Raw genomic sequence first — 26,359 nt, forward strand, 5'->3', positions numbered from 1 at the left:
GGACCCTGCGGAACATCTAGTTCAACCTCCTGCATTGCAGAGGAATCTCAACTAAAGCATCTATGCCAGATGGTCACCCAACCTCTGCTTAAACACCTGCAAGGAAGGAGAGTCCACCACCTCCTGGGGGAATCCATTCCCCTGTCAAACAGCTCTTGCTGTCAGAAAGTTCTTCCTGATATTTAGTTGGAATCGCCTTTCTTGTAACTTGAATCCATTGGTTCGGGTCCTCCCCTCCAGAACAGAAGGGAAAAAAGCTTGCTCAATCTTCCATGTGATGTTCCTTCAGATATTTGAAGATGCCCTGGTTTTTGCTGCTCCAGAGGGGGTTGGATGAAATCCCAACTGCAGACTGAGGTTCCCCACTCCTGATGCTCTCAAAATGCTTTCAACTAGAACTCTATCCCTGATCAGTTTCTGTGCGAGTTGCCAGGAGCTCTAATGCCAACATATCTGGAGTGCAGTGGCATGTGGGAAGGTCTAGCTTTGCCTATCATTTGAATGTGGCCAGAGGACTTGGCTGGTTTATGCCGCTCTTTGACTAGAGCCTTCTCCCTGCACCCAGTTTTAATTTGTTTTTGTCTTTTTTACTTTTGGCTATGCTTGCACAACTACCAGTTTCTGGAAACCACAGGAGGGGAGAGTTGCTGTTGTGCTCGGGTCCTGCTTGGGAGCATTTTCCCATTGGGACATCTTTTTCCCCCACTGTGAGGACAGGAAGCTGGACTGGTTGGGCCTCTTTTAGCCTGACCTGTCAGCCTTGCTGTTACGTTCTTAATTAGAAAGACATTCAGGGTGAAGGGATTTAGAAACTTCAAAAACCAGCAAAGGGGAGGATCATGTGGGTTCCCCCAAACATGTGATACCACTTGGCAATTGTTGAAAGGAATGATGGCCTAAACTCCCCATTTCTCCTGACGTCTGAGCCTTTATTCTTTCCAAAGCTTCTCTAGTTAGCAGTTGGCAAAAGGTCAGCCGGGAGAGGAAGGGGATCTAGATGTGATGGACTTCGGTTCTTGAGCTTTCTGTTGAGTAATATATAACCTCTTGCCTCTAGGAGCATCCATACGGCCGATATGATCCTGCCTCCCAGCATTATGACACCACGGCACCCAGTAGGAACGCTAGGAGCTATCATCAGGGGGAGCCAGAACGCCCCAGCTCCAGAGCAAGCCACACCTCTGATAAACCCTCCTCCAGGTGTGCAGTCCTTGAAAGCGGTGTGGGGTGTATGTGTTTATGTGTGCACCCCTTTCTGAAAGACACTTTAGCCAACCCTCACTCCATCCAGAAGTTTCCTGTTCATTTTTAAAAATGAAAATACTTCTATATTGCTTTTCATAAATAAATAAAATCAGAGCAGTTTACGACAATTGTGCATCAAACCATAAGTCAAGCACCATATAAAAAAAGTAAACGTAAATCTGCTAACTATCGTGGAAAGATGCATTCTTAATTGCCTGTGTAAGCCTGATGGAATATGAGCATTTAAAAGTTGACATAGAAGGCATCCGCCTGAACCTCTATTTGCAGAATAAATTTATGGCTGCTGCAGTGTGAAACTACAAAGGCCTGTTGTGTCCTGGCTTTACCAAGCAATCTGGTGCTTGTGAAGTGGTTCTAAAGCATCAGGAAGAACAAAGTAAATGGGAAGCCATCAGTTAAATTTTAGCAAGAAACAACCAGTTAAGAGCTTCAAGTTGTGTGATATCACTGCAGTTCAGTTGTGAGCTGATGGGCATGGATCTCTTTGATGATTGATGTTTAAAACAAATAAAACAACCCCCTCTTCCTTCCTCTTGCAGGCAGGGATATCCTGAAGATTACTACAACACTAAAGGCGGATGGAATGATTACTACTCGGACTATTATGTAAATCCCTATGATTATGGAGGTAGGGAATATCAGTGGGTTGCTGTTTTTTTTGTCCTTCAGCAAAACACATTTTATAACCATTGCTTCATCTTATAGTTAACCTAAATCTAGCATTACATTCTCCCTTTTCCGCTGAGGACCCTTATAACGTTTGCAGAGTTTCAAAGATGGAGGCAAGCTGCAGGTTTATAGGGACGATCTTGTACTGGAGAAGAGCATGGTTGATTAGGAATATTGGAAGATGCATCACATTGAGTCAGACCATTGTTCCATGTAGCTCAGTCATGTCTGCACTGACTGGCAGCGGCTCTCCAGGTTTTCAGGCAGGTTTTTGCCAGCCCTACCTGGAGATGCCCCTTGAGATTGAACCTGGGACCTCCTGCATGTGAACCAGATGGTCAGCCACTGAGCTTTGTGGCCTTTCCTTTAAAAATAAAGTAAAATCTTAGTCATCATGGCTGTGAATAAATACCTTGGGCAATATTCTTGTGTGGGTGGTTACAGACCACCCACACAAGAATCTTAGAGGAAATGGATTTTGTAGATCCATTTCAATCAGGGTTTAGGCCCAGTTTTGGCACAGAAACTAGTTTGGTTGCCCTGTCACTCATTGTGTTCATGAAGCTAGTAAGGGAGCTACTGATGCTAATTTCAAACTACCAAGTGAAGTTCTTCTTTGAACCTTTTATACTTCACTGACCTGGAAAAGTGTTTTTAAGATTTGTGAATAATTAATTTGTAAATCTACAGTAGCAGTTTTCTCATTCATGGTAAAAGCTAATCCCTAGGTGTGGAATTGTATGTCAGTAATGAAATTGGCAACTTTACAAGTTTGAGGAGGAAAAAACCAAGCAGCATTGGTTGTAAGAAAATGGATTTGTATGTTTTGGAATGATGCATAGCAATGCCCCCATTTGCCTTGCTGAGGATGTTTTAATTTTATTATATATTTTGAGATGGATTTGTTTTGAAATTCCCAGGCTGTAGCCTTATGGATGCTGACTTGGGAGGAAACCCTGTTGAACTCCCAGAGTGCCTCCATTGCTAAAGGTGGAAATGCAGGGTGTGCATGTCCCAGTAAATGAGCTCAGAGGTTTATTACCTTGCATGGGATCTGGCTAAAAAATAATCTCAAACCTAAAAATAACATTTTCTGGAGAGAGAAAGAGGGCACTTCTTTGATGGCAAACTCCATCCTCTTCAAAACCTGACCCAATTAGTTTTCAGAGGGGACATTCCAGTTCTATTCTTAATTATAGCTGAAACAGCCTCAAGTTCACACAACTCTCTTATACACACCTTGTATAATAAATAGCAGGGATGCCATTTTTAAATTTGACACGCCTGGATTTTCATATAGAATGCTAGCATGTGCTCTCTGTTTCTGGCAAGTCTTAAAATGTGGCTTGAAATGGTTGTGTGAAGCTCCTGGGATTACTAATTCTCTCCTGCCTTTGCCCTCCTAAGGTCCAAGCCGTTACCCATACGACGCCAGGTACAGAGACCCCAGTGTTTACGACCAGAGGTACTGGGATTACCCAGAACAGCACCCTTACCAAAAGAGAGAGGCCTATCCCTACGCAAACAGGTTTGTGAACCTCTGGATGTCTGGAATGGTCTTGATGGGTGTTTCTCAAAACACCAAGTGCACCTCCCACCCCCAGAGGATTGAAGCTCGTGAAGTAGCAGGATCACATTCTGGGCCTCACATTTGAGTAGAAAAAGCCCCTCCTTGGCAGGGAACTTCCTCAGTCAGAATTCTGCTGCCCTTGCAGGGCCTGGCCATGGCAGCAGTGGCAGAAACATCTAAGGTTCTCCTGGCTTCTGAGCCTGCATGCGATCCCAAAGGACTGGATGTCCAAAGGACTGGCAGAGGCTGGAGAACTTCAAGTGGATTGAGGTGTCTATCTGTCCTTTAGCTGTGATTCTCACATTATCTGTGATTCTTGAATTGCAGATGGATTGGACTAAATGACCCTTTGAGTCCCTTCCAGTTCTACAGCTCTATGATTTTGCAGACTTTGAAATCTCCCTGTAATAGCGTGGAATACAGGTGACATCCACACCACACACTTAAAGCACTACGGTATAATAGTGTTTTTAAATGTACGGTGTAGATGGGACCTAACCACATTCACGCCATACATTGAAAACAACATGACACCACTTTAAAAAGTCATAGCTAAGAAGTGTAGTTAAGGGTTCTGAGAGTTGTTACAAAACCCCTATTCCCCTCACAAAGCCACAATTCCTAGAGTTCACTCAGAAGGAGATTGATTGTTGAAACGTTGAGAATTCTAGCTGTGGGAGGGGGAATGGGAGGGGGCAGTCTCCCCACAACTCTCAGTACCCTGTACAAATTACAGCTTCCGGGATGCTTTGGGGAAAGAAGCCTTGAGTGTTTGAAGCAGTATAGCGCTGTGAATGTGGCCTCAGTTTTACAGTGGAAATTAGGATTTGAAGGGCCCTGTTGCAGGTCCACACCAAGTAGGCAGAGCTCAGCAGTGGCACCAGCAGGGCCTTTGAGGGTTAACAAGGCACTCTTGTAGGCCCCTGGACCCCTGTCCCTTGTAGACTTTATGTGCCAGCACTGACCCCTTAAATCAGGCTCACTGTGCAGTACTTTCAGGACCCCTCAGTTTGGAGCTTCCCCACAATCCCAAGGCTCCCTTGCACTTTCTTTTGTGTTTTGTTTCCATGCCTTGCAGCCACGACCAGTATGAGGAGCACTGGCAGTATGACCCTCGTTTCACTGCCAGTTTTGATGACCTAGAGCCTCGCCGGAACCTCTATGGGGACGAGTTTGACCGACACAGTGTTCACAGCGAACAGTCTGGCCACAGCCTGCGCAGCTCCCACAGCCGGCGGAGCAGCTTCAGCTCGCGCTCCCAGCAGGTAAGACTTTGCCCTGTGTCTGGAGAATCACCTGGCAGCACGAAAGAACCCCCAGCGCTGCAGTCTGGGTTCCCCCCTCCCCCTACACTAGCTGTGCCTCAGCTGGGTCTCGCTGATTACTCTCTCCACCTCCACCACCAAAAGAAACTGTCCAAGGGTTGTTGTTGTTGTTATTGTATTTATTTATATCCCACCTTCTTCCCTGACAGAGACTCAAGGTGGCTTTAGGATAAAATAAGAACAGCTAGAAACCTATGTGGGAGGTGGAGAAAATAATTTAAAAAGCAAGTAAACATTAACAGAAACACACACGCATATATATGATTTATTAAGGCCTACAAATAATTACAATAAAGATGTCACAGCACCAGCTCTTTCCTTAATAAAGATATGATGATGATGATACTATTAATACTATTCTTATTGATGTTCAATGTTTTATATCTTGCTTTTCTCATAAGTTGGGGTTCAAGGCTTCCAAAGTTTAAAAACATCATTGTAAAATAGAAAGTAATAAAAGGAAACTAGTTAAAAACAATACAGTGGACGCTCGGGTTGTGAACGTGATCCGTGCAGGATGCACGTTCGCAACCCGCAGTGTTCGCAACCTGCATTGCACACACACAGGTTGTGATTCGGCGCTTCTGCGCATGCGCGACCGCCAAAACCCGGAAGTAACCTATTCCTGTACTTCTGGGTTTCGGCAGTCCGCAACCCAAAAAGACGCACCTGAAGCTGCTGTAACCCGAGGTATGACTGTACATCAAAACACATTTAAAACCAGCAGTTAAAAACTGAGTTTGCTCCGACAGCAGCCCAGTGGTTAGCACCACCTGCACCTTAGTCTTCCAAAGGTCGGTCTGTACAGGGAAGTTTCAGCCTGCCAGCAGAATTATAGCGAGGAGGGAGCCATCCTGACCTCTCTTGGGAGAGAATATCCTCAGGGAGCAGCTGAAGAAACTTCACTCTCTCTCACGTCACCCCCAACCATTCTTCTGATGTGGATGGCACTTAGAAGGTGCTCGACTGAGGATATTAGAAACCTGGGCAGGTCCTTGTGGTTTATTAGGACAACCTGGGCTCTCACTTGAAGGGCGGTGAGTAGCTTGTACCTTGCCATTTCCTCTGCTCAAACTCTGGCCCTTAAGCACTTCTTCCTTATGTTTCCCTTCCAGAGCCAGCTTTATCGAAGCAACCATGACCTGACAGCTGGCACCTATGAAGCGAATCACCAACCAGTCTCACTCCACACAGAGTATTCCTATGACCACTTTGGCGAGCAGTCCCCTTTCATGGACAGCTATGCAACTCAAGCTGCGTGGATGACTGTGGAACAAGGTAGCACCTGGGCGGCTTCTTGGGCTTTATGCATCCAGTAAGGTATAAACAGAGAGCCGACACCTGCCAGACGTTTGTTCTTAACCTGCCTGCCTGTTTCCTTCCCCATCGCAGCCCCTTCAAGGCCTCTGCCGCCTGAGAAATTTTCAGTGCCCCATGTCTGCTGCAGGTTCGGTCCTGGGGGCTACCTGATCAAGGTCCTGGCAAACCTGCCTTCAGAGGGGCAGCCAGCTTTGGTTGAGATCCACAGCATGGAGGTAAGGGAGGGGAATGCCTGCCTCAGCTGTGCTCCACCCAGGACTCTGTGTCTTGCTGTTGTTAATGCTACAGAATCTCTCACTGCCTTACCAAGTTTGCAGGCTAAACCATCCTGTATAAAACATTGCTCTGTTCATTTATTTGTTGCATTTATATCCCACCTTTCCTTCAAGGAGCTCAAATATGAGGCCTAAAGTGGTGGAATGAACAAATTATTTAGACGGTGCAAAAAAATAAAAATGGAGCTTTGTTGGAAGAGCTTCTATTTATTTGTTGAACTTGACTAATTAAGACTCTTTTTAAACAGACAAAATAGAGGAGGAGGCTTTCTAGGAAGCTTCCGGTTCATGCCCAGCTTTCATTGCTATCCTTGCTGGTCACACACTTGAAGTGCCAGGTGATCTGGGACAAATGTATTTAATAATAATAATAATTATTATTAATAATAATGATAATGCTTAATAACACTTAATGTGTGTAAATGGCCAGCTCGTTTTTTAAAAAATTATGATGATATGCAATGAAACAAAGCTTGACATTAATTTCACTAAGCCTTCTAAAATATTTATCCTATTGCTTTTCTATATGTGATGTTGTAAACTGTACTTTATATTAATAAGAGTGTGTGTGTGTGTGTGTGTGTGAATACACACAGTTGTTTTCATGATTTTTATATGTAGTTATCTGTTTTATATATGTCCTTATATTGAAAATAACTTTGGCTTGCCTCATGAAATAATAAATTATTATTAGTATTTACCATGACATTTGTCACTTCAGGGGTATATTTTAGAACCCACCATATTTCTGTGATTGTAAGCTGTTTTAAACTGGTTTGCATACTGTGTTTTAATGTTGTGATCCTGCCTGGGACCTTTGACTGATGAATGGGTAATACATTACTATTCTTGTTATTAGTTATGTCCCCCTTAATTCAGCAGAGCCCACTCCCCCATTGCTGAGTTCCCTAATTTGTGAGTTCAGCAGGGTCTAGTTAGTGCTGCCTTCAGTGTAATGAGATGCATCACAGACCCTGTCCATGATGCTCCCCTCTGCTTGCCTTGCAGATGGTGATGCAGCACTCTCTGGAGCAGGAGGAGATGAGAGCCTTCCCTGGCCCCCTCACCAAGTATGTGAAGCACTTGCCTTTCGTCACGTCGGAGGTTGCTCCGAGCTGCCTCCCTTGGAGGCCTAGTTCCCTGCCTCACCACTGCTTTCTCTTCTCCTCCTTATAGAGAAGAGACTCACAAAGTGGATGTTATCAATTTTGCCCAGAACCAAGCCACCCGGTGTTTTCAGAATGACACTCTGATCGACAAGGAGTCTGCCCGGCTCCTCTGGGACTTCATCATTCTCCTGTGCAGACAGAATGGGGTAAGAGTTCTGGGCTTCCTGCTAAATATCTGAACCAGTGAAATGCTTAATATCCTGCAGATTAATCCTTCCAACTCACTGTGCTTTCAGTTTTATGGGATGGTTGCAGTGATGTACAGGGAAAGGCATACCCTACCCTGCCCTCCCACCTTGAGCTTTGAAAGAATGCCTGAATGCAGATCTAAAGAATGATAATCACTCTTTGGGTATAGTCTACCAAACAGTTAATTTTACTAAACAAACCAAAAGTCACACTTGACTGCGAACTCAAGTCCTGTAGTTTCTGGGCTAAGGGGGACCAGCTAGATGTTTCTCTCCCCAGCCCCTTGCCAGGTTGTGGGATGTCTCCATCCAAGCTGCCCTTTTGAAAGAGTGTTGCTGTCCACTGCTTTCCTTGCAGACAGTGGTGGGCACAGACCTTGCTGAACTCCTGCTGCAGGATCATCGCACAGTGTGGCTCCCAGGGAAATCACCCAATGAAGCAAACCTGATTGACTTCACGAACGAGGCCCTGGAGCAGGCAGAGGAGGAGTCTGGAGAAGCCCAGCTCTCCTTCCTCTCAGACAGCCTCATCGCCACCATTGGCAACCTCGAGAAGGAGACAGACCGGTTCCGGGAGCTCTTGCTCTATGGCCGCAAGAAGGTGACGGGCTAGGGACGGCTAATTTCCTTCTTTCTTACATAACAGTAATACGTATGTGTGTGTAAAATTTTAGTGTTGTTACTGAACCAAAGGCAACAAAAACAGCACTATGACTCCCAATTCTGGAGATACCTTAATCTTTGTTATAATAGTAATTTCCACCTTACAATGGCAGATGTTTCTGTTAAAAGGAAGGGAGGAAGTGTTTCGCATGACATTAGTGCAAACTGCTGGGTACTGGTCCTGTTTGGTTTTGCATTTGTGATGGTGGTGATGTCCCACCAACTCTCCAGCAAAAGCATCCTTGTGTATTCTTCTTCTTTGCCAGTCATAGCTTGCATGTTGGGTTTTCAGTGAGGGCAATACACCACACCCTTCTATACCAAGATGTTGAAGTAGCCCCTTTAAGGTCTTTCTAGAAGCTGGCATTGACCCTAGGTGCTGACACCAAAAGAAATCTGATTAAAGGTTTCTCAGTCAGATGCTGGTTTCTTCCTGAGCATGTATTGGAGTGAGGAGGAGAGCTATGGGTGCTGAGCACACCCCAGGGGAGATCCATGCCCAGCTTGACAAGTTTCTGTCCCCCCCCTCCCTCTCACCAGGACGCTCTGGAATCAGCCATGAAACACGGGCTCTGGGGCCACGCTTTGCTGCTGGCCAGCAAGATGGACAGTAGGGCTCATGCAAGAGTGATGACCAGGTAAGATATACCTACCTCCATGTGCACTCCCAGCCCTTTTTCCAGTGAACTTCAATACATTTTTAAAACTCTGCTGTCGTCATCTGGTTACCCACACCTGTTCTTTACTCATCTCTTGCCTGGAGTAAGCAAATAAATGCGCTTACCACGATGGGTACATGTTCTCTCTCCACTATCAGAGGCAATATGCCAATGAATACCAATTTCTGGAAATCATAGGTGGGGAGAATTGCTGCTGTTTCCTCAGGTCCTGCTTGCAGGCTTCCCATCGTGGACATCTGCTTGATCACCATAAGACGGCTGGACTGCACAGTCTAGCAGACTTCTTATGGGTGGCTTTAAAAGAGATTTACCAAATCAAAGGAGGAGAAGGCTATCGGTGGCTACTAGCCACAATGGCTTTGTTCTGCCTCCACTGCCAGAAGCAGTATGCCTCTGAATACTAGTTGCTAGAAACCACAAGTGGGAAGAGTTGATGTTGTGTTCAGGTTTTGCATTTGGGCTTCCCATTGGAGCATCGTGTTGGTTGCTGTTGGACTGGCATGCTGGACTTGATGGGTTCCCTTTGCTTGATCCAACTGCTGCTGCAGGGCTCTTCTTATGCCTTCAAAGTGCCGTTGGACTCTCTTAATGTCTCCTTAGAAAGACCTCTGACTTTGTGTGTTCTTGGCTTGTCAGGTTCGCCAACAGCCTCCCAATCAACGACCCCCTGCAGACTGTCTACCAGCTCATGTCCGGGAGGATGCCTGCAGCATCCACAGTGAGTCCTGAGTGAGAGCCTGCCTTGTCCCTGCCAATTGGAGGAGGCCACAATTCCTCATTGGGCAAAGGGCTTTCAGTTTTGTGCGTGCTTAAACAGGAATGCACTGTTAAGTGCTCCCTTAGCAGCCATGCACTTTGTGAAATTGTAGTTATTTATTCGTCAGACTTGCAGTGGCTCATCTTATTTTATATCTTTATGCCTCCATTCACATTAGTCCCAAGGCACTGTGCAAATCAATTGTAAAAGCAAAACAGTAAAATCACAGTACAGTGTTGTTGTTTTTAATGCAGAAACAAACTGAAAGGCAGAGGTAAAGACTTAGCAGTGTACTGGAAAATTCATTTATCCTGTCTTTCTCTCCCTGCCACCCCCCCTCCTAGTGCTGTGGAGATGAGAAATGGGGAGACTGGAGACCCCACTTGGCAATGGTCCTTTCCAACCTGACAAATAACATGGAGGTGGAGCACAGGACGATCATCACCATGGGCGACACGCTTGGTAAACCACAGAAGCAAATCCCACCAATGGAGATTGGGGTGGGAGGGAAGAGTGATCAATCTCTGGGAACAGAGGGCCCCTGGGCCTCAGTCCTCTCCTGCCCCCGTTTTAAGGGATGCCTTTTGTCTTTTGCCACAGCTTCGAGAGGCCTCCTAGATGCTGCTCACTTCTGCTACCTGATGGCTCAGGTTGGATTCGGAGTCTACACGAAAAAAACAACTAAGCTGGTTCTGATTGGCTCAAACCACAGGTGGGTGGGGAGGAATGGGTTGCCATGAAGCCCTAAGTAATAAATTTATAACCCACTTTCTAAAGAGGGGTGAGCCTTCACAAAGCAGTATGCAAACACCAAATAACCAACACAAACACAGTTTCAAATGCATTGAAGCAGCCACCCTTCATTATCACCATTTTTTTAAAAAAAAAAGAGCATTAAAGCTGCCTCTCCCTGACTCAGGGTTGTGGTTGTTGTGCAGGAAAGCCTTGCCTTTGTGTACATTTTGATATGCACCTATTGCTGATCCGTGGGCCAATTGCAGCCTCGCTGAGGGACTGTGGCTTGTCTCTCTGCCCCTGTCCCAAGTTTCTATCTCTGAGGCCAAAGAAGGGCCATGACAATGAAATTTGCTGATGGAGCTGTTCAAGGGGTGCCAGAGGGTCTTGCGCCTTTTTCTACCTCCATATTCTAAATGGCCTTCAAGTCAAGTGCCTGTGTCTCATTCACAAAATACTTTCCTATCCCACCCCCTTCTGTTTACCTTTCAGTTCACCTTTTTCAAAGTTCTCCACCAATGAAGCCATCCGAAGGACAGAAGCCTACGAATATGCGCAGTCCCTGGGGACACAGCCATGCTCGTTGCCCAATTTCCAGGTTTGGGGTGCCTCCTGTCTTCTCAGTCTCCTGGGTGATGGCTGCTCTTTGTCCCCTTGTTGTTTTGCAGTGGTTGCAAATGCTTGACAGCTGTTGTCCCCTTCCACTTTGATCTTGCTTATAATGTGCAACACAGCTCAAGTTCTGAGAAAGCATGGAAAAGGAGCACCTTGCCCCTGCAGTTCAGGAGCCTTTCTTGGGAATGTGTGCTGGAGGAAGCTCCTTTTTGGCTTGTGTGTGCTGGGGGCGGTGGCAACCCCCAGCCCCACCTCCATCCCACCCTCTGGGCCACACAGCTTCAGGGCAGGAGAGAGGGAGAGGAAGGAAAAGCAAAAGATGGGAGTGGCCACAGAAGCTGGGAAAGGAGTGTTTCAGGTTGGATGCATGGAGCTGTGGAGAGATCAGATATTTTTTATACCATTGCAGACTCGCTAAAACAAGAGCATTGTAATACAGGTACAAAGGATTTAGCAAAAGATAGAAACATAAGATTAAAAAATTGCAGCTAAAATGAGAGCATCGCCTTAGAATCCTAGAATTGTAGAGTTGGAAGGGACCACAAGGGTCATATAGCCTCCCCCCTTGCAATGCAGGAATCTTTTTGCCCAGTGTGGGGCACAAACCAAACAACCTTGAGATTGAAAGTCTCTTGCTCTGCCGACTGAGCTATCCCTCAGATCTTGAGAGACATTTGAGCAGAGGAGAGGAACTTGGCCACTAAGCCTGTTCTTTAACACCTGCTGAAAATATTTCTGTTTTGCCAGCCCTACATGGGCAGTTAAGAAGACATCCTTCCACAACTGTTAATTGCTGTCTTATTTCTAACTTTTTTAATGGCTTTTATTGCAAGCTTTTAAGGTTTTATTGTTGTGACCCATTTTCATTTTTTTAATGACACATTGATCATACAAATACCTTTCTTAATTAACTTGCTTGCACCAGCCGAAAGCTATTCCAGGCACGATCCTGGTGTCCTCGAAGGGTGTTTCCTCATAAGGGGCAATGTCCCCTGTTACATTCCTCTCTATGAAGGTTACATGACCCAGACATGAGCTGTTGAGAAGAGTCCGGAGTGAACGCCAGGGCAGGGGCTGGGCACTAGGCACCTTGTAGGTTTGGGCTGCTTGAGAAGAAATGACAGCTCTGAGGTTCTGGAACATTGGTGCTGCTTGTGCAAGCAGCATGTCTAGGCCAGGCACCCTCATGCTTTTAACTGCTGCTGCTGCTGCTGCTAAGGCCATGCTCCCAAATCACCTAAGATTCAAAATCCTCTTTCTTACAGGTTTTTAAGTTTATCTATGCCTGTCGACTGGCCGAAGTGGGGCTGGCCGCACAGGCCTTCCATTACTGTGAAGTGATTTCCAAAGCCATCCTCAAGAACCCCTGTTACTATTCCCCAGTCCTGATTAGTCAGCTGATCCAGGTACAGTATATTGGGGGTGGGGGGAGGTTCAACTGCCTTTTTCCAGTGCTGTGTGTCTTGGTTAAGGTAGGCCCCTCCGAACACAACACACAGCCCTCTCCAATGTTTCTATGAGCAGTTAGTCCCTGGATATCTTCAGTGGAGAGGGAAACATAAAGTTAGAAATGACTGCAGTCTGTGCTTGAATGCAGCATATATTCTGGACTTGTCCCAAAACTTAGAACATTCTGGGAGGATACAACAATGAAAATTTAAGTAATACCTGACTATAATTTACGTTTGGATGTCAGATTTTGCTATTCAGAAATGTTAAAGAAACTGTACTAATAGAGGACAGGGAATTGATGCAACATCTCTTGCCTGCTGCCAGAATTATTATCTGTCATGACTGGGGAGGAAAGGAGAACACCATCCATGAGGAATGGATAACTAAAATCTGGGACATAGTTAACATAGTTAAGCTCACATATATAGTGAGAACCAGAGAGGGCAGACTAAAAGATAGTGTCTTCATCAGGAAATGGAGTCTTTTTATAATGTACTGAAGTAATAAGGTACAGGAGAATGTTAACCCATTTCTGTCACTTGAAACTTTGTGATGTTAATTTATTATGTTGGATTTTAGTATGTAAATTTATTCCTACATGTTTACCTATCCCGTTCTACTTCTGTCTTATTTAGTTTTATTTGGCATCCGCTATTATACTTTGTTATGTGTTACTATAAATATATGTAAATCTTTAAAAAAGTGGTTGCAGTTGCCTGCCCCAACAGAGCAGTCCCAGAAGCTCCCTTCTCTCTGTCCTCCTTTGACCATTTCCAATGGTTCTGCTTCACAGATCTCCCCTCGGTTGCGGCTCTTTGACCCTCAGATAAGGGAGAAACCTGAGCAGGAATTTTTTGATGAACCTGATTGGTTGGTACAACTTCGAAGCTTAGATGGGCAGATCAAGGTGAGTATGCTGTCCTCCCATAAGTTCAGTGTGTGAGATTCCCAAGCATGTTCATTCAGTCAGTGTAGCCCCTGCTTTGTGCAGTATAAACAGAAGTGAGCTGAGGGTTTCAGCTGAAAACCTTTCCCTTATTTTTAAAGAGTTGCTTGGAAACATTAGCAGCCTTAAACCTCATGTTGCTCAGGAATATTAAGAAAGCAAGAAAAAACCAGTGCAGTTTTGAAATCAGTTTTGAAAGGTTCAATCCACCATCTTGATTCAAAATTGCATCCTAGGGTCTCCAGACATAGACCAAAACTTGCTCCTTGATCTCAAGAACCATTGTACAAAAGAAAAAGAACCCTGTCTGTAACCCTGAAGGGATCCATTGCCAGTCAGTGTAGACAATATTGAGCTAGATGGGCTCAATGCTTTGACTCCTTGTAAGGCAGCGACCTGTGCTCCTCTCTCTCTGACTAAGGGATGGAGGTCACAGAGGGGCCTTTAACCTAGAAACCTTTTGCAGTGGTGGTCTTGGGCCTAGCAAAGGGAAACATGTAGATATGTCTGTCAGTCGAAAACTGCCATCTTTGATTTTTTTCTTCTCCCAGGAGGGTGGGATCGCTTACAGCGCAGGGAGATCCACACCTCAGCAATATGCCTGCAGCACACCAAGCTCTGAACTGGACCATGTCAGTCAAAGCGAGGGGATGGGGGCTGGCCATGAGATGCTATCTGGCTCTGACAACCCACTCCTGGCCTCTTTGCTTCCTGGCACAGGTCACCCTGTGCAGCCGAGTGTCCAGCTGATGCCTTCCGGTGGGTGTTCCTTGCCATTGTTTCATGGGGTAGGGAGAGGTCAGAGATGGGGCAGGGAGAATAAGAAACAACAGTGAATTGTAGGGTGGGAACCATTTGTCAGCAGTGTCCACTGTTGGAATGTGGTGGTGGGCTCCCCAGGACCCTTTGTGCTCCCAGTTTAAGGCCTTGTTGTGTTTGGTGTTAAGTACATCAGAGGAGCCCTGATGAGTCACTCCAGTGGCCTAACTAGTCCAGCTTCCTGTCCTCACAGTAGCCACCCAGATGCTGCAGTGGGAAGCCCACAAGCAAGAGCCGGATACAGTTGCTCCTTCCAACTGTGAAGGCAGTGCATAGCCATCGTGACTAGTAGCCACTGCTAGCCTCCTTCTCCTCTGTGCCAGTAGTCATCACTTGGGTTGGGGATCCAGTTTGCTCTTTTTGGTTATGATGTCTCAAGGCACACAGGCTGCCTGGGTGGAGCTTATTTCCACAACCCACGCAGTTCATTGATGGTAGGTTTGACCTGCCAGCAGCCACTGAGCTGCTTCTGGCCATGCAAATTGACCCAAATATATTCTCATCCATCAAAGAGGGGTGGAATATTCTTTGGATTGATAGTGAGTTGTTCTGGGCTCCAGTCTGTTTTGGGTTACAAACATCCTAGATGTCCATTTACCTTCTTTGTCACTCCCTCCATAGCTCCCCAGGCCATCCTTGACAGCTCAGTCACTGCGGCACCTTCTTCCCATTCAGAGGCTACTGGCCATACGCCTTTCTACCCTGCGGCTCCTCCTTCTACAGGGCCAGGACCCAGCTATGCCCATGCCTATGGAGCCGAGCAGAACCCTCCATACCCCACGATGGGGATGGTGCCACAAACAGGTCCATCCTCTCAAGCAAATGAGCTTCAGCTGCAGGAGCAGCTCAACCAAGATGCAGGTTTGTCCTGGCATTGTGGCAGGGGCTGGGTGTGATAGAAAGGGGTCTCTCCTTTTTCCATTCTTGGAGAGCTGCACATGTTTCAAAGGTCCCCATCACTTGCTTATGTCACATTGGGGAGTGCTGTACAATATGGAATGTCCACACCAAAATATCATAAGAACATAAGAAGAAACCAGCCCTTGACCAATGTTCTGAACTGCAGGCCCAAAGAAGGGCTTGTAGGAGTGGTTGGGTGCAGGGACACTAAAGAAGAATGTGAAAAACATCAGAGTGGCCAGTTCTAGAGAAGGTGTAGACTTACAGCAAAGCAGCCTGCCAGTTCTCCTAGCCTTTGCAGATGCAGGATAGACGACATAGCAAGCAGATGGCTTGTCCACACCCAAGCAAACATGCATCCATTCTTCATAAACAAAGCAGCATATGTCATTTCACCTGACTAGATGAGGGCATTGATGGTAGATACCCAAGTCTTAAAGATAGTTCCCCTTTCTGGGCTCAGAGCCCAGCACCCCAAGCCTCACAGATAAGAGTAACATCAAAGCATCATTAGCCTCTATAAAAGCAAGTGACTGTAAACATATGTGAGCTCATTGCTGCAACAACTACCAATTAATTGTGGGGTTATCTTGACAGCCAAGATGTCATTAGCAAAGCTTCTGAAACAATTCACCTTTGATTCAACACAGCCAGTAGTCCATCTCGTTCAGTATCCTGTTCTCACAGTGGATAGTTAGATGCCTTTGGGGATCTGAGCAGGATCTGAGCACAGGAGCCCTCTCCCCTCCTGTAGTTTCCAGCAACTGATGCTCAGAAGCATGGCTGCCCCCAGCTGTGAATACAGAGCATCGTGGCCACCCTGACTAATGGCCATTGCTAGCTCTCTCCTCCATTAATTTGTCTAGTCCTCTTTAAAGCATCGCCCTCTAGGTTGATGGCCATCACTGCTTCCTGTGAAACCAAGTTCAGCAAACGCTGAGCTGGTTTATTCATTGATGCAATTTAATGATGCAATCATTCTTGTGCCTCCTTCCAACCCATTGCATACTCATCCTGATGTGTCTTTTATATCTGCCTCAGGAGTGCAGGGCGGCTCCCAGGAGACTCAAGCTTGGAAGGCCAGACCAGAGCCCAGAGAGGATGACTTCTATGGGAAGATGGCAAGCATGGTATCCATCCTGCTCTTACTCTTTTTTTAACTTTTTTGTTGTTGGGAGCACATAATGGCCATTAATTTGGAGCCAAATTCCACCCATGACCCTGTCTGAAAGCTCTGTCCTTCCTTCCTCTCCGGTTTGTAGCTCAGGTTTGTACGAGGGCCAAGCAAAGGGGCACTTGGAGGTCCGCTTCTGGGTTCTGCTTTCGAATCCGTCGCTCGGAAGTGCTGTCCTCCCAGCTAGCTGTGCTGACGATGAGTGTGTGGCCATCCTCATCTGGCACACACATAAAAGGGTTGTACCCAATGTTAACCCGATACTCGGAGGAGACCCAGTGAAATTAATGGGACATGACTGATTTAGGCTTATTTATTTCAGTGAGTGTACACTGAGAAAAAAATTTGTTGTGTACAGCCCAGAAAAAAAAGGTCTGGTATTGAAGGCGTGCTGTGAATCCCCACCCTTGTTTGTGCATGCTCAGACGCCAGGGGCATGCTGAAGCAGAAGGCGAGGTGGCTCATTGGTAGAGTGCCTGCTTTGAATGCAGAAGGACACAGGTTCAGTCCCTAACAGCATCTTCAGGTAGGGATGGGAAGGGCTCCCTGCCTGAAACCCTGGAGACAACACTGAGCTGGATGGACTTGGTATAAGGCAGCTTCTCATGTTCCTAAGACCGTTTGTTTGACAGAGTAGCCCCCTCTGTTTTAGGTGTGTGGGCCAGATTTTCTGGACACCCTCCCCCCAGGATAACCTAATCCTCCTTTCCACACAGTCATACTGAAGAGTGGCCAAGAGCAGAGGAGCCAGGTGGTCAAGGGGGGAGTCCAGTCAAGACCTGCTACAGGCGTGGAGCTCCTATAGTCTTCTGGATATTGCTGAACTGTTGTTATAAACATTAATTACCTGCCCTTCACCCTAAGGTCCTTGGGTGGGTTGCAACTTTAAAACACAATATTAAAAGCAGTTTAAAACAACTGAAAACTTGCAACTCCCATCATCACACTTGCCACATTTGCTGGGGCTAATGGGAGTTGTAGTTCAGCAATTTCCAGAGGGCCAAAGGCTCCCCACTCCCAACCTGTTGTATCCAGGCTCACCATACAGCCTTTGCCTTCCCACTTAACAAGCTCAACTTGTGGCTGAAGAATGTGCTGGTCTGACTCTGCATCCGCTGTTAGTAGGTTGGCTTAGCTTGCTTGTTGATGTACTGGCTTTGTGTCTAAGCAGGGCTCGGGCCGACGATCCAGATCCACCTCCCAGTCTTCTTCAGTTAACATGGTATGCCATGCGCAGACTCCCTACCTCTGTCGCTCTGTCTGTCTGTCTGTCTCTCTCTCTTTCATTCCTCCATTTTTAAAAAATATCTCACTCTTTCTTCACACCTCCATGCTGCATTGGAACTTTTTCTCTGCCCTGATGAACCTTGGGTTGTGTCCAACTAAGTTCTACTCAAGAGTAGACCCACTGAAACTGACGAACCAAAGTTAACAAAGCTGATCAACCAAAGTAACCAAAGTTAGTCAACATCCATCCATCCATCTACAGTGGTACCTCGGGTTACAAACACCTCTGGTTACAAACACTTCAGGTTACAGACTCCACTAACCCGGAAGTAGAACCTCGGGTTAAGAACTTTGCCCCAGGATGAGAACAGAACTCATGCAGCGGTGCAGCAGCAGTGGGAGGCCCCATTAGCTAAAGTGGTACCTCAGGTTAAGAACAGTTTCGGGTTAAGAATGGACCTCCAGAACAAATTAAGTTCGTAACCAGAGGTACCACTGTATTTCAACGGATCTGCTCTTGAGTCAGACTAACAGGGGACCCAGACTAACAGGGGACCCACAACACCTCTTGGCACCTGCTGAAGCTTCCTTCTCTTTTGGGGTTGTAATGTTATCCTGGTTCCTTTTGTAACAATTGCAGGGCTTCGGGGTGCGATCCCGGACCACCTCAGAATCCTCTGTGCACTCTGTTGGGCGAGAGAGACGGAACTCTGCAGCCAAGCAGCCCTCCCCGCCCCCACCGCCCATCCCAGAAGGGAAGCCAAGCAAAAAAGAGCCTGAGCCTCGGAAGGTAGGCCAGCATTCAAGGTAAAAGTAGCAGCTTCATCTCTGCCCCCAGCTTTTCCAATTGGCTGGGTTTGTTGGGGGCGGGGCCATTGTCTTCACCCTCTTGCAAGACTTACCTTTCTTTTCTTTTCCCTGCAGAGTGGAGCAACGTGGCTTGGCTGGCTGATGGGGAAAGGCAAGAACGAAGCTCACCTCCCTGATGATAAGAACAAATCGGTAGGTCTACCCTGAATCCCAGTGGTTGTGAGTCTTAACTGAACATGTGCACAGCCTGCCTGGTTTGCCTCCTAACCAGTTCCTATGTGTTCTCCTAGATTGTCTGGGATGAAAAGAAACAGCGGTGGGTCAACTTGGATGAACCGGAGGAAGAGGTAAATACTGGGCAGAGCTGCAGTTCCCAGAGTTCCCTGTAAAAGAGGGATTGGCTGTTCAACCATTTTGGAAGCTGTAGCTTTGCAAGGGGTCTAAGGGGGTCTCCCAGCAACCCTTGGCACCCTGAATGAATTCACAAAATTATTCAGGAGAAGCCGTGACTGTCCAAAGTGGTATCACAGTGCATGATGTGAATGTGACGGATAGTCTGGGGTCAAGCAAAGAGCAGAGTTTAGTTCGTTTCCTTTCCTAATGCACCTGCCCCAGGAGGTGGCCTTGGTTTCAAGGGTCTGTTTTCCTCCTACTTCCAGAGCAAGCCACCACCTCCACCTCCTTCAGGGTTCCCGCAGGTCCCTCAAGCAGTTCCCTCTGGATCAGGAGGACCTCCCAACAGCTCCGTAAACATGTTCTCCAGGAAAGCAGGTAACTGTTCAGGTGTGAGCTGTGTTCTGGGCATTAATAGCATGTACAATAGACATGTTTGTTTGTTTCGGTTCTTGGCAGAGGATTCAATCTTTGCCAGTCATTACAGATGCAAGAAGCTGCATGTCAGGTCTGTTACCCTTATGCAAAATTATGTGCGAAACAAATAATTACTAGGCAGGGATTAGGCAGAGAAGTGTGTGTGTGTAATTATTATTTGACAACTATTAACAATAACCCACAGAACTACAGTATTTCCTATTTAAAATACCTTGCATACCTCAAACCTACTTGAATCTGCTCTCAGAGTAGGCAGTTACTTTCCTGACAATAATGTATAAGGGGCAACCAGTTTTCCCAGATTTTATTTCCATATTCACTTGCAATTCTTGCTCTTGGATAAGCAGTTATTTTTTGCCATTATGACCAAAGGCCAGGTTTTAAAACAACAACAAAAAAAACTTTGTTAGTTGTTTTTTCAATATAAAGTGAGTAGTTTTAAAAACAGTTTAAAACAACAACACAGGAATTAAAAGTAATACAGCAAAGGTGGCTTCCTAACATCAAGGGGCAGGGAGTTCCACAGGGTAGGTGCTGCCACACTGAAGAATTGGTTCTTTGCAAGTGTGGAATGACCATTACGTGGCTATTCTACTGGCACGTGTTGTTCTCCGCACTTCACACTCCCAGCGTTAGTGAGCTTGAATCCAGCTGTCCTGCTTAGAGTAACTGAAAATTCATTTATTTATTTAATTTATATGCCACCTTTTCCTCCAAGGAGCTCAAGGCAGTGTATATAGTTCTCTTCCTTCTCTGTTTTAATCCTTACTACATTAGATTGATAGGTAGTGACTGTGACCCACGGTCACACCTATTGAGCTTTATAGCCAAGTGGGGATTCAAACCCTAGTCTCTCCCAGGCCCTAATCCAACACTTAACTGTTACATCATGCTGGCTCTCTGTGAATGAATGGACCTAAGTTAATAATGTCCATTAGTTTTAATGGGTTTGCTTGGACCCTTGCTAATGTGATTATGACTATTTTTGGAGGGTGCTCTTGCTTCCTGGTTGCCCTCACCCACCCACTCCCTGATCTCTACCTTCAGACTCCATCACTGCATGGTGATAAGCTTTCCTCCTTGCCTCTTTCCAGCAGCAAGCAGAGCCCGGTATGTCGACATCCTGAACCCTGGTGGGGCCAAGTCACCCAGTGGTGGTGCTGCGCCCCCTGCTCCATCAGACCTCTTTGCTCCCCTGGCCCCCATGCCCATTGCAGCAAACCTCTTCGTCCCAAACTCAGGTGAGTCGAGCCTGGAGAGGCCTCTCCCTGCCCCAGCCCACCTCCTCTGCCTCCCTCACTTCCTCTTGTATAACTGTTTGAGGATCAGTCTTATTCCTCTTGTTTGGCCTCTTTCTTGTTCTTTAAGGAAAGGAGGAAATAAAAGTGTCATGAGTTTTCACAGTCTTCATGGGAACTGCCATTTGGTGGGTGGATTCGCCAGCAACTATAAGTATTTCTCACTCTCTTTAGGTGCCTTGGGTTTTATAATAATAATTTTTAAAAGTGGGATTTGAAGGTTGAACTAGATGACCCTTGGGGTTCCCTTCCAGCCCTACAATTCTCTGGTTCTTCCTTGAAATTTGAAATTTCCTTTACCAGTTGACTTGATGTTTGAACAGCCAGCACTAGAGAATATATTCCCCGATTGATCAATAGATCTAAAAGAGTAAAAGCCAAGGTGCTAAATAAACATGAGTTTCTACAACATAAAAATGAAAATACTAAAAAAACATATTTAGAGTAGAGTATACAATATGAAGCAAACAATCTTTTATGGCTTCGTAACTCTGAAATGTAGACACTGTGTAGAACATCCCATTAACAAACAGCAATTAGTCTCCCCACCCCCACCCCTATTCAGTTTAGAGGGTGAAACTTTTTATCACAGACAGCTGTTTCCTGGCCAATCATGGAAAGCTCTAAAGTGCAGAGGTGGCTAATTTGTTTCCCTCCAAACAACGTTGGACTCAAACTGTCATCAGACCCTGAATCAGCATGGCTGATAATCATGGATGATGGGAGTCGTAGTCCAGCAGCAGGTGGAAGGTTTACTTGCTACTCTCAGGGGCAAAGAGGAGTTATCCTTTGTTTGTGGTCTTTTCTCCTTGGAAAATGGGCTGCTCAGTCTTGGCCTCTCCCATGTGCACCTTTGGGTGCAACCACCCTGTCTGAAGAGATACAAAGCTTGTTTTGTTTACTAACTTGGGGTCTCTCCTGCAGTTCCAGAGGATCAGCTGCCTTTGGAGGAGAAAGGGGCAGGAGGGCAGCTGGTGCCAGGAAGCCAGAGCAACCCTGGAGTGGCTGCAGAACCCTCAGTAAGTTGGATTTGCAGTGTTAACATGTTCTTAGAGAATATTAAGACTGCCTGTGGCTACTAACTTGATGGATATGGTCTGCCTCCAGTGCTGGAGGGGCAGTGCTGCTGTTGTGCTCAGGTCCTTCCTGTGGCATAATAGGCATCTGGCTTGCCACTGGGAGAACAGGAGGCTGGACCAGATGGGCCCGCTTTGGCCTGATCCAGCATGTCGCTTATTAATCTTTAGGAGGTTACACAACCCTTGTTGGGGACTGATATGGATTTGTCCCATAGCAGGATTTCTGTTTTAAGAAAAGAATTTCGTAAAATACCTATTTTTTTCAAAAGCCTATTGATCTTTGGATTGTTGGTAGCATTTTGCTGGGCCTTTAGGGTCCCATTCCCTGGTTTGTTCTGCCACCTAATTCTGCTTCTTTGTTTTTCTCCCTGGAGTACTTAAATTCTTCCGTGTTGCCACCTGGCTCTGAGCTCCCTCCCTCCAACCCAGAGGACTCCCAGCCTGGAGAGGTAGGTCTGCATGGCCAAATGGGTGGGTGGGGGGGACCTCTACAGGCAAGTCCTAAACCCTTAGATAAAGGGACAGCAGCAGCAGGTAACTGAGTCATGAGCAGATTTGCCCCTGAAGTTTCGTGTTGCCTCCAAAATCAGAACCGGGAGTAGTTGGCAGAGGCTTTTCAGATCTGTTTTGGCATTTGGAGGTAGTCATCTTCTGAAATCCAGTTGCTGGAAATGACAGGAAGGGAGAGTGTTCTTGTGCTCAAATCCTGCTCTTGAACTTCTCTTTGGGGCATCTGGGTGGCCACTGTGTGAACAGGAGGCTGGACTAAATGCCACACCTTTGGTCTGTTCCAGCAGGCTGTTCTTTCAGGCTGGGCAGGGGCTGGGTGTGGGGGGGTGCTAATTGAACAGGTCTCTGCATAAAAGAACAGAGGAGTCTGCCTTATCATTGGCTCAGTATTGTCTACACTGACTGGCAGTGACTCTCCAGGGTTTTCATACAAGGAGGGACATTTCCAGCCCTGCCAGGAGAGGCCATGGGGGCCTGTACCTGGGATCTTCTGCATGAAAAGCAGTTGCTCTGCCATTGAGCTGTGGCCTTTCCCCACAGGAAGGAGGTTGTGGAGGAAGTTTCTTTTTTTATGTGAAAAGGCAGGATGGTAGATTCTCCTCTTTCCCCCTCTGTGCATGTGTGTGGTTTATCATATTAAATGCCATGCAGATGCATAACCGTAACCCTACTAGATTTACAAATCGTAGGCAGGCACCATTACCAGCTGCATCTTGGGTGTGTTTAACCAAAGAAGTTACTCTCCTGCCCTTTTATTTTTTATTTCTGCAATTTAAGCTAACTTACCTCCTTTTGTAATTCATATCATTTAACCATTGGTGCTGGAAGGTCCTTTCTCCACCCCATTTATTGAAAATAGGAGAACAGAGAGCTTGAGGCAGAAGCCTGCATGATGACTTTTTGATTCCCTTTTTTTGTGTGTGTTGTTGTGTGTGTGTGTATGTGTGTGTTTTTGCTGTTTTGTAGCTTTCGCGCTCTAGCTCAATGAGCTCATTATCACGTGAAGTAAGCCAGCATTTTAATCAGGTACATTTGGCTGGCCATCCTTCCTTAACCCTGGCTCTCTCCCTCTTTGAGTTCTCTCCTCATCCTCCCTACCCTCCATCTCTCTCTCTCTCCCCCCGCCCTTTTATGTTTGCTTTACTTTTTAATACACATCTTCTCCTACCTGCATTTCATGGGACTAACATGAGGCCACAAAGATGAAGTATTCCTCCTTGCCTTTAGAGAGTCGCAGTTGTGATCCAAGTTTAGCTGGGCTCCTTCCTCTCTTAGTAATCCTTCCCTTTGAGAATTTTGACTGCATTGGACATTCCACCTCTTTCTGTGGGGGACAGACACAACTTACTTAGTCTTTGCTGGAAGAAATAACTCAGGACTGAGAGCTGGATTTATTCCAGTCCTCAAAATATGGTGGTGACCCCCCCCCCCATATTTATTTGTTGGAATTCTTGGACCAGCTTTCCCCAACCAGAAGCGTTGAACTACAGCTTAAAGGGAAGGCTGATTTAGACAGTGTTTGATATGAATATTCAGGGCATTGTACTTCAAACAGGAAAAGCATAAAGATAAACATGATGAATCTTTAAAGCTTAACACAAAGAACATTGAAACCAATGCAACAAAGACTCAAGAGCAGCATTGAAGAACCCAGCAAATTAAACTCTCCTCATGTCAAACACTCAGATATGAGTTTTTACTGCCCTTCAAATACTATTGCAGTGGCTTCCTCTAACCTTGGTGCCTTCCAGAAGTTGCTGGACTACAACTTCCATGGTCCCTAACAGTGGGTGAGCGTGATGGCAGTTGTAGTCCTACAACCTCTGAAGTGGAGTTAGCATCATAATGCTGAAGGCTGTTGTACAAGGGGAGTGATACTTGAGGACCTGGAACATGCGCCATCCCCAAGTGGACATGTTGCTGTTCTGCTTAAAAATAATTCTCTCTCTCTGAAAGTCCTTGATTCCTTGGGCAAAAGAGGGAATGTGGCAGAGCAAGGTTTTTACAGCCACTGCATGGTGGTGCATCAGGTGTACCAAAAGCACTCTGGTCTCTGTGTGATGCTTTGCAGGGGAGGTGTTGACCTGAGGAGAGCCAGGCTGGAGGTTCCGCCCACAGGGCCAAGATGTCACTAGCCGCCTCTGTGTGGTGGTTTATTTCGAAAATTTATAAACAGAACAGGCACTGTTACAGGTGCCACATAATACCCATTTCCCATTTGTAAGAACTTGGATCTTCTAGTCAGGTAGCACCAATGCACTTTGGAACCCCCTGCCTATTGATGTCAGACCTTTCCTGTACTCTTTTCAGCACTTGCTAAAACATTCTTGTTTAGATGAGCCTGCCCAGATCTTTAGAAAGTTGATGCAAGTTTTAATCTGTTTTTAGTCTACTGCTATTTTTACATTTTTGAAATTCCTAAATCGTTACTGTAAATTCTTCTTAGTGTCAATTTTATTCTTTTGTTTTATTTAATTTTTGGTAAACCGCTTTGAGGTTTTCCTTTTGGATGTGAGGGCACAATCTGGCTGCGACATCTGTCACCCCATTTGGTCACCAGCGTTTTCTTTTTACATTTGAGAGGTGTATAATTTTTATGAAACAAGCAAACGGGTCTGGATATCTTGCTGAAGCAGAAAAGTTTTCAGCAGGTATCTAAAGCAATAGAGCAAGAGGGCGCCTTCCTAACACCAATAAGCAGGGAGTTCCAGAGTTTCTACCACACTAAAAGACTGAATTTTCACAAATGTGGAATGGATGCTGTGGTGCTTCTAACAGCGCAATTTCTGGAGATCAAAATGATCTGATAATCGATCTGTCTGGGTTAAGGCCTTTTACGTTTGGAGGAGCCTCCAAAGCAGGTTTTCTTCATCTGGGCCTCTTAGCCTTTAAAATGCAAGGAGTGCAGAAGTCTTTCCCCCAGCTCTGTGAGGGAGAAGCCAAATGCTTATTATACTTTCATGGGGGGTGGGGGGCTCCTCTGATAACATGAATTGGGGCCAGTCCACCATGCGGTTCTCAAGCAAGACATAAGCCTCACTAATGCAGGTTGCTGGCTGGTGCTTCCTCAAGCAAATGGCCACCATTAACCCCTTCTGCTCTTCCTCCCGCATGCCCCAAGCAAGCAAGTCATTTTGGGTCTGTGCATGTGCCTTGGTTTGGCGATGACCCTGCACCCTGCTGCTGCTGTTGACAATGTGGGAAACTTCTTGAAGCGCTGGGGGAGGGGAGGGCCAAGAATGCGTGGGTTTAGTTCCTTTTGTGTGTGTGTCTTGTGTGTTTCCATCCATGTATAACAACAAACTTCTGTTGCTCTGCACCTACTTGCGGGCGCTGGCGGTGTTATGCAACCTCTTCCTTCCATCTGTCAAGTGCACAAAATGAACGTGGTAAGAAACGGTGATGCCTCTTTTTGTTTGCATCTCACTAATGGAAAGCTCTCCTTCTCCACTGCAGCCACCTTCAGGGGGACCCCCAGCCGGCACAGTCCAGTTTTACAACCCTTCCCAGTTTGTGCAGGTAACGTTGTTCATTCCTGGAAACACAAAAAACACATGTACATGCCCCCTGGTAAGGGAGATCCTCCCTCTTCTGCTCATTCCACAGAAGGGAGTTATGAGGGTCACAGAGGAGTTGTTGCAAAAACATCCCATAATTTACATCCTGAGCAAAGCCTATATTCTTTTGGGGGTGGGGTCAGTCAAGAGCAGGGAGTGGCGGGAAACCTTTGGGCCTCCAGGTGTTCCTGGACTATAGCTTGCCTAAGTTGGCTTGGCAAATTCTCCCTAGGTGTTGTGAGTTGGTGTCCTGCAACAGTTGGAGGAACCACTGACCAGGAGACGTTTCTTTGTGTCTCACCTCAGCCCACAGGTTTGCTTGGGGGATGCTTTTGCAAAAGCCTTTCAGCTTTGGGGATTCAGGTTGATTTGGCACAGAATTCCAGATGCTTTGCATTTTGAGTTTATCTATTCAACTTGGAGTCAAAGGGAAGTAGTGTTCCCATACATTTATGAAAATGTCCCTGGTATGAACTGTCCTGAGACATACGAGTATAGGGTGCTGTACAAATTTAATAAATAAA

The 26,359-nt window shown here is 46.2% G+C and overlaps 1 protein-coding gene across 7 annotated transcripts in view; it reads left to right on the forward strand.

Moving 5' to 3' along the window:
* Positions 1–26,359, forward strand: part of SEC16A (SEC16 homolog A, endoplasmic reticulum export factor) — a 39,185-nt gene that overhangs the window by 10,004 nt on the left and 2,822 nt on the right. For 3 of the 7 annotated variants that reach the window (XM_081897739.1, XM_081897737.1, XM_081897738.1), the window contains exons 3-31: positions 1,058–1,200; positions 1,806–1,894; positions 3,343–3,463; positions 4,584–4,770; positions 5,946–6,108; positions 6,223–6,365; positions 7,434–7,495; positions 7,602–7,740; positions 8,141–8,383; positions 8,986–9,083; positions 9,762–9,843; positions 10,227–10,344; positions 10,483–10,594; positions 11,110–11,215; positions 12,498–12,638; positions 13,478–13,591; positions 14,182–14,389; positions 15,071–15,310; positions 16,391–16,479; positions 17,692–17,745; positions 18,391–18,540; positions 18,675–18,752; positions 18,851–18,907; positions 19,220–19,331; positions 20,486–20,632; positions 21,614–21,708; positions 22,143–22,217; positions 23,245–23,304; positions 25,735–25,797. In XM_081897739.1, the coding sequence (XP_081753865.1) occupies positions 1,058–1,200; positions 1,806–1,894; positions 3,343–3,463; positions 4,584–4,770; positions 5,946–6,108; positions 6,223–6,365; positions 7,434–7,495; positions 7,602–7,740; positions 8,141–8,383; positions 8,986–9,083; positions 9,762–9,843; positions 10,227–10,344; positions 10,483–10,594; positions 11,110–11,215; positions 12,498–12,638; positions 13,478–13,591; positions 14,182–14,389; positions 15,071–15,310; positions 16,391–16,479; positions 17,692–17,745; positions 18,391–18,540; positions 18,675–18,752; positions 18,851–18,907; positions 19,220–19,331; positions 20,486–20,632; positions 21,614–21,708; positions 22,143–22,217; positions 23,245–23,304; positions 25,735–25,797 (3,489 nt within the window). The remainder of the gene's footprint in view (positions 1–1,057; positions 1,201–1,805; positions 1,895–3,342; positions 3,464–4,583; positions 4,771–5,945; positions 6,109–6,222; positions 6,366–7,433; positions 7,496–7,601; positions 7,741–8,140; positions 8,384–8,985; positions 9,084–9,761; positions 9,844–10,226; positions 10,345–10,482; positions 10,595–11,109; positions 11,216–12,497; positions 12,639–13,477; positions 13,592–14,181; positions 14,390–15,070; positions 15,311–16,390; positions 16,480–17,691; positions 17,746–18,390; positions 18,541–18,674; positions 18,753–18,850; positions 18,908–19,219; positions 19,332–20,485; positions 20,633–21,613; positions 21,709–22,142; positions 22,218–23,244; positions 23,305–25,734; positions 25,798–26,359) is intronic. The other 4 variants (XM_081897741.1, XM_081897740.1, XM_081897743.1 and 1 more) reach the window with 4 other exon arrangements.

Source organism: Podarcis melisellensis, assembly GCF_964234715.1.
Source record: "Podarcis melisellensis genome assembly, chromosome: Z".
In the NCBI taxonomy this organism is placed as follows: domain Eukaryota; kingdom Metazoa; phylum Chordata; class Lepidosauria; order Squamata; family Lacertidae; genus Podarcis; species Podarcis melisellensis.